This window comes from Garra rufa, chromosome 25 (genome assembly GCF_049309525.1).
Source record: "Garra rufa chromosome 25, GarRuf1.0, whole genome shotgun sequence".
Classification (NCBI taxonomy): domain Eukaryota; kingdom Metazoa; phylum Chordata; class Actinopteri; order Cypriniformes; family Cyprinidae; genus Garra; species Garra rufa.
Window position 1 is genome coordinate 37,418,476 of NC_133385.1, and position 12,727 is coordinate 37,431,202.

The following is a 12,727-nucleotide window of genomic DNA, read 5'->3' on the forward strand; positions in this document are numbered from 1 at the left end:
ATTCCGGCAGTATTCCAGCTTTACTATCGCGGTATTCCGGCTTTATTCTGGCAGTATTCCGGCTTTACTATCGCGGTATTCCGGCTTTATTCTAGCAGTATTCCAGCAGTATTCCAGCTTTACTATCGCGGTATTCCGGCTTTATTCTAGCAGTATTCCAGATTTACTATCGCGGTATTCCGGCTTTATTCCAGCAGTATTCCAGCTTTACTATCGCGGTATTCCAGCAGTATTCCAGCTTTACTATCGCGGTATTCCGGCTTTATTCCAGCAGTATTCCAGCTTTACTATCGCGGTATTCCGGCTTTATTCTAGCAGTATTCCAGATTTACTATCGCGGTATTCCGGCTTTATTCCAGCAGTATTCCAGCTTTACTATCGCGGTATTCCAGCAGTATTCCAGCTTTACTATCGCGGTATTCCAGCTTTATTCCAGCAGTATTCCAGCTTTACTATCGCGGTATTCCGGCTTTATTCTAGCAGTATTCCAGCAGTATTCCAGCTTTACTATCGCGGTATTCCGGCTTTATTCTAGCAGTATTCCGGCTTTACTATCGCGGTATTCCAGCTTTACTATCGCGGTATTCCGGCTTTATTCCAGCAGTATTCCAGCTTTACTATCGCGGTATTCCAGCTTTACTATCGCGGTATTCCGGCTTTATTCCAGCAGTATTCCGGCTTTATTCTAGCAGTATTCCAGCTTTACTATCGCGGTATTCCGGCTTTATTCCAGCAGTATTCCAGCTTTACTATCGCGGTATTCCGGCTTTATTCTGGCAGTATTCCGGCTTTACTATCGCGGTATTCCGGCTTTATTCTAGCAGTATTCCAGCAGTATTCCAGCTTTACTATCGCGGTATTCCGGCTTTATTCTAGCAGTATTCCAGATTTACTATCGCGGTATTCCGGCTTTATTCCAGCAGTATTCCAGCTTTACTATCGCGGTATTCCGGCTTTATTCTAGCAGTATTCCAGATTTACTATCGCGGTATTCCGGCTTTATTCCGGCAGTATTCCAGCTTTACTATCGCGGTATTCCGGCTTTATTCTGGCAGTATTCCGGCTTTACTATCGCGGTATTCCGGCTTTATTCTAGCAGTATTCCAGCAGTATTCCAGCTTTACTATCGCGGTATTCCGGCTTTATTCTAGCAGTATTCCAGATTTACTATCGCGGTATTCCGGCTTTATTCCAGCAGTATTCCAGCTTTACTATCGCGGTATTCCAGCAGTATTCCAGCTTTACTATCGCGGTATTCCAGCTTTATTCCAGCAGTATTCCAGCTTTACTATCGCGGTATTCCGGCTTTATTCTAGCAGTATTCCAGCAGTATTCCAGCTTTACTATCGCGGTATTCCGGCTTTATTCTAGCAGTATTCCGGCTTTACTATCGCGGTATTCCAGCTTTACTATCGCGGTATTCCGGCTTTATTCCAGCAGTATTCCAGCTTTACTATCGCGGTATTCCGGCTTTATTCCAGCAGTATTCCAGATTTACTATCGCGGTATTCCGGCTTTATTCCAGCAGTATTCCAGCTTTACTATCGCGGTATTCCGGCTTTATTCCAGCAGTATTCCAGATTTACTATCGCGGTATTCGGCTTTATTCTAGCAGTATTCCAGATTTACTATCGCGGTATTCCGGCTTTATTCTAGCAGTATTCCAGCTTTACTCTCACGGTATTCCGGCTTTATTCCAGCAGTATTCCAGCTTTACTCTCATGGTATTCCGGCTTTACTCTCGCTGTATTCTGACCTTATTCTCGCAGTATTCCAGCTTTACTCTCGCGGTATTCCGGCTTTACTCTCGCTGTATTCTGACCTTATTCTCGCAGTATTCCAGCTTTACTCTCGCGGTATTCTGACCTTATTCTCGCAGTATTCCGGCTTTACTCTTGCGGTATTTCGGCTTTACTCTCGCAGTATTGAAATGTTACGACTTAAATATTGTAATCTTAGGTTTTTTTTATGTGGCACTAAAATGCCATCGTAATTAGGTATTTGCTGTATGTGGGGAGAAACCAACATGAAATTTGTCTGGAATTCCAGCATATGATCTTTAGTAACATGATTTGAGGAATCATTTATGTATGGAGCACAAACGCTGTCGGACGACACTCAACTTTAACACGTCCTGTCCTGTCGTGTGTGTGTGTGTGTGTACCTGTGTCCTCTGGCTGAGCGTCAGACAGTCCGGTGGGCTCAGCGAGATGCTGCTCATCAGAATGCGCCGGGCCTCCAGCAGAACCTGAGCACAGATGACAGACGTGAGACACGCAGAAAGATAAATGTGCGCGGATCGGCTGAGACGCTGATCTGACCTGCTGCTGCGGGCCGTCCGAGGGCTGAGCGTTCAGGAAGAGTCTGCTGAGATCTCTGTAAGACACAGCAGCGCTGTAGAGGAACCCAGGAGATCGGATCGCTCTCGTCAGAACCTCCGACTCCACACCGCTGAGAATGCTGGGAAATGAGCACAGCAAACCCGCCATCAGAACACATGAAATAAACTGAAATAGACTGAAATAAAGCATCTCCTCTCACCTGTAAAAGGCGAACGGCATCAGTCTGAGTGTCTGCTGAGACGCCACACGAGACAGGAAGCGAGACAGACTGTGATCTAGAAGAGGAGAAACATCACGGCTGAAAGAGCTGCAATAACTCACAAACAGACAGAAACAGCGTCACGTGTTCACACCTGAGCCAGACTGATCAAACAGCAGCAGCCAATCAGAATCATCCACCAGATGAGCGAGGAGACACACGCTGACGTCTGTGACGCGCTGCAAACACCCCGCGGCCTGAAAACACACATCACCTCATCAGTAACGCTCCATTACTGTGTGTCTGGAGTCGGTTCAGTGCTGAGAGATACCTGTTCATTCAGACGAGCGCTGATCAGCTCCATCACGCTGTAGACCAACAAGAACAGCACAACCTGCGGGAGACTTTTTTTTTATTATTTTGTTTATTATATGCTGCTTGGATGTAGTGTTAAATGTGTTTAACAATGGAAGATGACAATGCCTGTTTATTTTTGACTCTGACTTTGGACCAATTCTGTTCAAAGGCCCATATAAGAAATGACTTGCTTAAAAAGTTAGATAAAAACAGCGAGGTGAATTGACCTGTCTGTCTGTGTCGTGCAGCTGTGGGACAATCCTTCTGATGTTCTCCGTCTCTCTGTCTGACCTCCTCAGAGAAGCGTGCAGACATGCAGCCAGCAGCCACGATGGAGTCGACGGCACAGGAGACACGCCTCCCCCACTCGCCCTACAAACACACACACACACACTATATCATATACAGACTTAGACTGTGCTGATGTGATGTAACACAGGAACAGGAAGCTGTGGTCTTCACCGTGTGCTCCAGCTGTGGCTGTCCTCCAGCATCTGCAGCAGATCTGGCAGAGCTTCCTGTCCCGTCAGACGCTTCCACTGTGAGCTCAACACGACTGACAGACGAGTCCACCAGCGCTGCACAACACACACACAGACAGAGAGACACACAGAGACAGAGACACACAGACAGAGAGACAGAGACACACAGACACAGAGACAGAGAGACACACGGAGAGTCAGACGTCTGAATATTTGACAGACAGCAGATGTGTAGAGGACAGATGTTTACCGCGGCAGACATCATCAGGAGCGGACACTCAGTGTTGAAGAGAGACAGACACGTGTTGACCGCATCAGCCGGACGATCACAGCTCACGCCGCCGCTCACAACCGCCTGAAACACACACCGCAGCCGTTATCTGAACCGTCTCAATGTGATGTGCAAACATGATCAAGCCTCGTCCTCCGATACGGTCACCTACTTTGAGGAAGTGAGCCGTGAATCTGAACGGCAGAAGACCTGCAGGACCACACGCCCTCCTCTGAAACACAGAACACACGTTAATCACACGGCTCAGCGTCACAGATCACCTGTGTTACTCTGATGATGCACACCTGAACGTGACTGATGTGTTTCATCATTCGATGGCAGTCCAGAGTTCTTCTTCCGGTTCTGTCGGTTCTGACGGTCAGCAGCATGATGGGAGGAAGCAGCACCAGAACCCTGACAGACACGAACACTCATTAGTGATGATCATCAGCTGATCTCAGAGCTGAGCGGGTGACGGCGCTCCTACCGGCTGATGTCCTGAAGAGTTTGCTGATCGTTCAGCTCCGGTCCGACGCCGTCGGGGTCAGGGGTCGCCGCGCACCTGCCGTCAATCACATCCCAGAGGAAGTGGCCCGTCTCTTCTGATGTGTTCTGCTGAGTAACCGCCACTTCATACAGAAACGCCTGCAGAGAGATCAGAGTCAGAAACACAACCTAAAATATTTACTTTTATACTTCTTATATATACTAGAATACCCCTGAGAATTTAAGTTAACCTTAAAATGGCATAAGTGCAAAAAAAATCAGTTTTCAGGGACGCAATGAGACAATGGATTAAGGGATGACTACAAAGCGAGTCTAATACATATGTGACCCTGGAGCATAAAACCAGCCTTAAGTAGCACCAGTATAGATGTTTTATGTTTTATGCCAAAAATCATGTTCCATGAAGATAAATTTCCTACCATAAATACATCAAAACATAATTTTTGATTAGTAATATGCATTGCTAAGAACTTCATTTGGACAACTTTAAATGCAATTTGCTCAGTATTACATTTTTTTTTTGCACCCTTAGATTCCAGATTTTCAAATAGTTGTATCTCAGCCAAATATTGTCTTCATCTGAAAGCTGAATAAATAAGCATTTGTTAAGATTAAGTATAAATGTCAATTAAAAAAAATTGACCCTAATGACTGGTTTTGTGGTCCAGGGTCACATATAAATGTCATTCCAGACATAAATCATACACAGCATCCGCTCCAGCTCTGTTCACACAGAGGCGCCACAGGATTGATTAAAACAGGTCAGTTATGTGTGAAAGGAAATACTGACAGCTAGTGGTTGAAGTGGGTTCTGCAGTCCCTGTGGGTGTGGAAATACTATTGTGTAAACTGTAGGAGTCACACAGACCAAACACACATTTCAGAGCAGAATAACTGACTGTAGCATTGTGTTTCTGAGAAACAAGTATGTGAACCTAACATGTTTCCTAAATATATCTGTACATAACATAACAAGGTATTTTATGCAATACAAACAAAAAATATATATTACATGTGCCTTGACATGAAGAGAACTGAACGTGCAATTCAAAGTGGCCAGAGGTGTATCTGCACTGTATGTCAGCATATGAGCATAAGAGCTGCATGACAGCCAGTGCAGACTGGTTTGTGGCTTCAGAACATTTGCAAGGCAAATCTAGAGAAAGCACCTGTAAGACAGACAGCAGATCAGGCAGACAGCCATCTGTGTGATCCAGAGAACTTCCTCCTGTCCGTGACCTACAGAGAGACACACACACGTCAGACGATGAATGAGCGAGACTGGACTGAGACAGATGTGAGACGCTTACGCCGCGTGACGGTCCAGAACAGCAGAGATGATGTGAGCGCAGATTTGACGCACATCTCCTTCACAACCTCCATCAGACTGAGACATGGGCAGATAATACTGCTCACACACCCACTGCTCATACTCCTGCCTGAACAAACACACACACACGACTGAAAAACACTGCGCTACAACCATTTTGAACATGCAAATCTGAAATTTATTGAATTAATGAAATGAACAAAAGTTACACATGAATGTATGCACAACATCTACAAAAGCACATGCATTGACACACAACTTCATGGTGATCAAATCATGCATTGATAAGCTGTTCAGTTTTGGTCGTGATGTGGCTGTGTGTGGTTCACCTCTCTGGATCTGTCAGTGCGTCTTGGCTCCGTTGAACATGAAGCTCAGATGAGAGCCACTCAGAGAAAGAAAGCTGATGAAGGAATGAAGGAATGAGCTCAACACCAGACTGTAGGGCTTTGGCCACAATCACAATCATTATTGAACACGATTATGACTGGGTCCAAAACTTTATATTAGTGATTCATTTAAAGATAGCATTACAACAGAAAAAAAGATAGAAATAAAAAACAGTGCTTTTAAAAAATAAAAATACTGAATACTTTTATACTTTTACAATAATCGTTTCATCTCCATTACTGCATTTTCATGATCGTTTGAAGCAGAAACCAAAATCGAAACCGAATTTCGATTTATTCCTCAGCTGTCTTCACCACACCGACTGCCAGCCGAAGCAACGCGGCTCTGAATGTACCTGATAGCGCGGCTGACTCCTCAGCGATCGGATCTGTGGGTTTCTCCAGAGAGCGACAGCGGAGTCCTTGACTCTCCCGGTGAGATCTGTGGCGTCGCTGTGCAGATCAGACTCACACTCATCGCTCATGTGCGCTCGAGTCTCTGGGATGAGTCTGGCCGTCACATACTGAGCCTGAACACACACACACACACACACACACACACACACACACACACACACACACACACACACACACACACACACACACACACATACATATATATATATATATATATATATATATATATATATATATAAACACTCTGAACGCTCTGTCAACATTCACATCCAACTAGTTTGGTACCTTTTTATAAAGTGTTTCTGGGATGAAGTGGTGGAGCTCTTCTGATTGAGCGTTGGCTCTGCACAGTCCATACGAGAGAACGGCCACACAGAACCTGAACACAAACACAACCACTGACACCACAGATACACGCCCTGTCTGAGCAAAATCACGCTCACGTGTTTGAGCTGTGGAGCCCAACCTGAGGCAGAGGGCCATGTGTGAGCGAGTGGAGCAGAGGAGAGCGTCAGACAGACCCTCGGACACAGACACGGCTCCGGCAGAGGAGTCCATCAGCTGCAGCGGAGGACACATGTGTCTGCAGTAATGCAGCTCCACCTGCAGCGCCGCCAGACCCAACACATGAGCCGCGCTCAGCACACCGCCCTGCAGAACACATGCAGACACACCAGACACTAGATTAAAAAACAACTTTACGTTGGCTTGAAAAAGCATGATCTGAAAGTGGGAGAAAGTTTCAAAAGTTTCAGAAATTGTTGACATTTTATGGTTTTTAGTCCAAAAAAGATTGAAGTGTAAAGTAGTTTTAAAGCTTATTGCTTGAATGTTTTATTGCTAGCACATAGCTAGCATGATTAGCAAGTTACTAGCATGTTTCTAGCATAATTAGCATGTCACTAACATGACTCTAGTTGCTAGACTTAGATAAATGGATAGATTATTGATGTTTATTTGTGTGCACTAACAATAACAACAAAGTGTTGCGCTTTTGTAAAATAACGAAAGCAAACAGGATGCGCTTTCCGCCACTCTGTGAACTTGAGTGTGAAACTTCGAAACTCCATGTAAACTTGCCTTACAGACATGAAAATATCTAAAAAAAGATTATCTAAAGAGTGAAATGTTTACTTTTTGAATAAACCAATTCAAATACACAACAAATACAAACGCATACAGGATCATCACCACTGACTACCGAAAACAAAGAAAGCACTAGTTTATCAGTCAATTATTAAAACGTTAACGCAGTCTCCTTGCTGTTTTTCCCTGACACATTCATAATAATTACTTCTGCAAGTGCATTGTGGGAAGCTTTATGCGTGTGCTTGAGCGCTCATTAGGATACGTAGGCAATTAAAGGCTCGTTATTATGATGTATGTGGTTTATTAATAAACATGCAACTAATAGTTAACTAGTGCATAAACTGAAGGACTACTAGTCGACCAGAAAACTCTTTAGTCGAGGGCAGCTCTGGTGGTCACACAGCTCTGTCATGCTTCTTTTCCACTAAGGCATATTGAATGCTGGTTCAGAGCCAGAGCCTAGTTTCAAATCGGTTCTTTGTCTTTCGATACTCAAAGAACCAGCTCTGAACCAGGAAAAGTAGCACCAAAACATTGCTGGTCTTTACACTTAAAGTCTTAATGCACAGATCTTTTGACCAATTTTTCATTTCTGATTTTTGGCCTGTCTATTTACATTCACTTTAGACTGGTATCCATATCTGTGTTCACATTTATTGCCACCCAATATGATGATCAGTGATCGCTTTACTGTGCGCACAGTAGACCCTCGGCTTCTGAAGGGCCGAGCTATTAAAATTATTGATAAAATTCCCGTCGAGTGGACGCACCGCAAAAAATGCTTTTCTTACTTAGATTTTTGTCTCGTTTCCAGCCAAAATATCTAATGATGTATAGAAAAAGCTGATAAAATGAAATGAGTTTTTGCTTGAAACAAGCTAAATAATCTGCCAATGGGGTAAGCCAAATAATCAAGATTACAAGCTTATTTTTCTTACCCCATTGGCAGATTCTTTTTTTTTTTTTTTTTTTTTTAAGCAAAAACTTTTTTCTAAAAACAAGACAATAATTTGTACTTGTCTAGAAAATGATTCTAGACTTAAGAATGAGATATTTTGGCTGTGTCAGGGGCTGGGACACGTTGGATCGGTTGTGTTCGGACGCCAACGTAGGTTCACAAAGCCATGAACATCAATAGCACCGTCCCGGCTCTGAACTAGCAGCCAGTTCCTGATGGTGGAGACAGAGAGGAGAGCAGATACCTGGTGCTGAAGCAGATCCCACAGTCGGTGTATGAGAGCTGACAGCAGCCAGCGGTGGCCCAGCAGAACCTTCACAAACACACTGGCCCACGAGCCCTGCCTGAGGAACAACACCATCAATAAACTATTTCAATAAAGGTATGAGACAAAAGTCTCTTGAGGATCTGTTTTCTTGCAAGAAAAGGTGACCGTTGTACACTCATTACAGTCATGGCTGCAGAAATATGTTGATTCAGCCTCAAATCCAGATGCTTCTACTTCATCTAATCAGAACATGTTCAACAGACAGTCAAACCAAAATATACTCAGACACCTTCAACATGTCTCTTCTCACATTATCAAAGTTCATTCGCTGTAATTTAGAAAATGGTCATTTTCAGAGTTAAAGTGTGTCTGAACATAGCTTTAAAAGAAAGGTGTTCAGAATGATTCAGACAACTGTTAGTATGACAATATTTACACAACTAGCAATACTTAATTACCAATTACCAAGCAATGCTCAACACGGCAAAAATGCTTTTCTCACATGGATTTTTGTCTCGTTTACAGCCAGAGCAAATGGACTTCATTTTGACTTGTTTTTTCTGAAAACAAAACAATAAGTTTTGCTCAACTAGACAATCCTTCTTGATTTACGAATTTTTTGATATTTTGGCTTGAAACAAGACAAAAAAAGTAAAGAAAGTGAAAGCATTGTTTGCAGTGAATTTAGTTCAGTCTGCGGTGTGAAAAGGTCACATTAGCAATTAAAATAAAACACTTGAGCAAAACACGGTCAGGTCAAAGTGTCTGAAAAATGTCACAAATTTTTATCCATTTTACTAGTAGTCCACTGTATGAAGAATATTTGGGTATAATATGTTACAGTGTACTTTATTTTGCTATCCTCAATTACATTAATGAACTATAGTTTCCTGCACCCACTAGTGAAAAAATATCAAAACTTATAACTGGTGTCTGAATCATTTTTGGTTTGACTGTATTTGTCCGTTTAAGGTATCTAACTTGTGTTTCTAAGTATTCAATGCAAATCACTTTCTTAGAAGTGAGCATGTAGGAGCACTAAAATAACACTCTCAACCACACACACGCACACTTCCTGTTGGTTTTAGCAGATCAAAATAAGTCAATCACACTACTGAAGCATTTAGACTGCCTAAAGAACACTCTTTAGTAGAGTAAAGCAAATCACACCTATAATAATAACATTTCACTCACATAAAGGTTTTGGCTGATTTAATACTAGTTTTGTCTTATTTTTAGGCCGTCTTGCGCTGTTGTGGTCCGCTGGTTGAGAACCACTGCTCTAGTTCTGGCTATTTATGGCGTTAGTAAGAATGTATTGAATATCAAATATTGATTATTGTCATTTGGAGCCAGAACTAACATGCAGACGACATGAGGAAGACCGTCAAACCTGTTAGGAGGGTTTACTTTGGAGGCGTCCAGCAAACACAGACAGAAGTTGTGCAAGATCAGACTGGTGACCTGAGAGATGTGGACAGAGGACAAACTGTGAGGATTCAAGAATAGATCTATCATCTTTAACATAAACATAATCAGATGTGCGGCACATTCAGAAAACACCCACAGCCAGTCTACTTCTGTTCAAGCTCTGAATGTTAACATGCAACATATATTTGGCAGATTTTGAAAGGGTTTAACCCGACTGATGATGTCACTTCCTCACAGTTCTTCCTGTGTGTTCGGGTCATTGACCTGATGAACAGTAAAAACGTCTACTAGCTAATGTGTGACAAACACTCCATTTTCAGGCCAAAGAGTAAAGACAGAGGACTAAAGGTGTGTTTATCTAACAAGATAAGCCTAGTCCTGTGACACTGCGTTTACGGATCACTTCCTGCCACTGCTCTTTCATCTCCTCAGCTGACCATAGAGCTGTTCAGAGTGAATGCGGCGTATAACTGCCCTGAATCAGACAGATCACAGAACAAACACGAAATGATCATGAACTTCAGGAGAACAAGTGTGAACGCTTTCTGAAGGAGCTGCACAACGTATGATATATGATATAATATATGATAATCTGAGTTCATACAGCAGCGTGCTCTGAATCAGGCCAATCCCGGTTGAGCGTGATGACATCACTTCCTGTCTCTTCATCCGGACGTCCATTCCTCAGAGTCAGAGAGATCCTGGACAGCTGAGCACTAACATCTGGGAGGACAAGACAGACCACAGAGCTAAAAACCTTTCCTCAATAGAAAAAAAACTATTATAAACGTAAATGTTTTTATAGTTTTCTATCATGAATAACTGAGGTATACCTTGATTTAGATGTGTGTGTGTGTGTGTGTTTGTTTTTGTGACATATCAGGACACAAATATGTGTAATAACATGGGTATGACATAGGTATTACAAGGAGAGGATGACTTATGAGGACATTGTCCATGTCCCCACTTTTCAAGAGGCTTATAAATCATACAGAATACGTTTTTTTGAGAATGTAAAGATATGCACAGTCTCCTGTGAGGGCTAGGTTTAGGTGTAGGGTGATAGCAAATATCGTTTGTACAGTATAAAAACCATTACACCTATGGAATGTCCCCACAATTCACAAAAACAAACATGTGTGCGTGCGTGTGTGTGTGTGTGAGTGAGTGTGTGTGTGTGTGTGTGTTTACCGCCGTCAGACGCCCCATCAGTCATCATTCTCCTCAAATGCAGGAAGTGTTCCTGTAGATCCAGCAGATGATCGTCCTCTCTCGACTCACAAACACCTCAAAATCACAAACAGCCCACAGACTTACATTCACGAATGTTCAACTGTCAAAACTCCCACAATCCCTTGAGACTCAATCAAACTGACCTTCTATGTACGATTTGTAATCCATTCTAATATTTCTAATCTATTTAACTATCTAGCCAAAGCCTAGCAACTACAATCATGCTAGAAACTTGTTAAAACATACAAGAAAATTGTTAGAATCATGCTAACCTTATCTAATCATGCTAGAAACCTGCTAATGATCTAACCTATCTATATAGCGTTTAAAACTTTAAGCTTTTACAGCTGCTTTAAACTTTCAAGCTAGGCTTTCTCAAGCTAACCTACAGTTTGTCTTGACAAACTTTATCTAGTTAGCTATTTACTCTATGAAAACTAAAAAACTAAAAGACACATCCTTAAACCGCAATGACCGGTGCAAATAACTGTAGGCTAGCGATGTATTTGAAGGCGTCACAGACACAGCTCTAATGTCCACACGCTGTAGTCTAGTGCTCATCTATGACTAGACAGACCCACAGTAGACCCAGAGCTCCTCTAAACACTACATCAGAGAGAACACACAGAGCTATAGTGTGAGGAGGGCTAGTCGAGGTCACTCTGGTCAAACACAAGCGGGTCTTTCATTATGGACACTTCGGACTACTTGAAATCATACAAATGTCACGTCAGTTCAAATAAATGTGTTGTTAATGAATGAAAGCCAGTTTGATCAAACACCTAATAAAGCTGCTCTCAGATGATGATCTTTTAATGAATGACTCTTACTGTCCTGTTAAATATTTACACTGTCATGCCCTATTTCCTTCATAACCACATATAAACTTCTCTGGAAAACGGTTTTCTGTAAACTCAGTTGCTTGTTGTAATGGTAACATCAGTAGGATCGCAAGAACACACATTTGCCCACATATACAGCAAATTAATTAAAAAAGATTTTAATTAAAGGAGTAGTTCACTTTCAAAACAAAAAAAATGTACAGATAATGTACTCACCCCCTTGTCATCCAAGATGTTCATGTCTTTCTTTTATGTTTTTTTGCCCGTGAGTTTGAACTTCCCAAATGCAGTTTAAATGCAGCTTCAAAAGACTCTAAACGATCCCAGTTGAGGAAGAAGGGTCTTATCTAGCCACACGATCCGTTATTCTATAAAAAAAAATCACAATTTATATACTTTTTAACCTCAAATGCTCATCTTGTCTAGCTCTGTGTGTATCGTTTGGCTAGATAAGACCCTTCTTCCTCAACTGGGATCAGTCTTTTGAAGCTGCATTTAAACTGCATTTGGGAAGTTCAAACTCACAGGCAAAAAACATAATTTCTTTACGACTGAAGAAAGAAAGACATGAACATCTTGGATGACAAGGAGGTGAGTACATTTACATCTGTA

General features: G+C 42.3%; 1 protein-coding gene across 2 annotated transcripts in view; it reads right to left on the reverse strand.

The window, feature by feature from the left end:
- The window catches only part of LOC141301195 (Fanconi anemia group A protein), a 29,494-nt gene that overhangs the window by 4,068 nt on the left and 12,699 nt on the right, over positions 1–12,727 (reverse strand). The window contains exons 21-41 of one of the 2 annotated variants that reach the window (XM_073831442.1): positions 11,232–11,327; positions 10,645–10,763; positions 10,003–10,073; positions 8,586–8,685; positions 6,761–6,945; positions 6,580–6,673; positions 6,234–6,407; positions 5,818–5,891; positions 5,469–5,597; positions 5,328–5,397; positions 4,139–4,296; positions 3,957–4,065; positions 3,824–3,883; positions 3,631–3,735; positions 3,361–3,476; positions 3,126–3,270; positions 2,873–2,935; positions 2,696–2,798; positions 2,542–2,617; positions 2,322–2,460; positions 2,165–2,248 (exon numbers count right to left, since the gene is read on the reverse strand). In XM_073831442.1, the coding sequence (XP_073687543.1) occupies positions 2,165–2,248; positions 2,322–2,460; positions 2,542–2,617; positions 2,696–2,798; positions 2,873–2,935; positions 3,126–3,270; positions 3,361–3,476; positions 3,631–3,735; positions 3,824–3,883; positions 3,957–4,065; positions 4,139–4,296; positions 5,328–5,397; positions 5,469–5,597; positions 5,818–5,891; positions 6,234–6,407; positions 6,580–6,673; positions 6,761–6,945; positions 8,586–8,685; positions 10,003–10,073; positions 10,645–10,763; positions 11,232–11,327 (2,270 nt within the window). Of the gene's footprint in view, positions 1–2,164; positions 2,249–2,321; positions 2,461–2,541; positions 2,618–2,695; positions 2,799–2,872; positions 2,936–3,125; positions 3,271–3,360; positions 3,477–3,630; positions 3,736–3,823; positions 3,884–3,956; positions 4,066–4,138; positions 4,297–5,327; positions 5,398–5,468; positions 5,598–5,817; positions 5,892–6,233; positions 6,408–6,579; positions 6,946–8,585; positions 8,686–10,002; positions 10,074–10,644; positions 10,764–11,231; positions 11,328–12,727 lie in introns of both variants that reach the window. The other variant, XM_073831441.1, reaches the window with a different exon arrangement.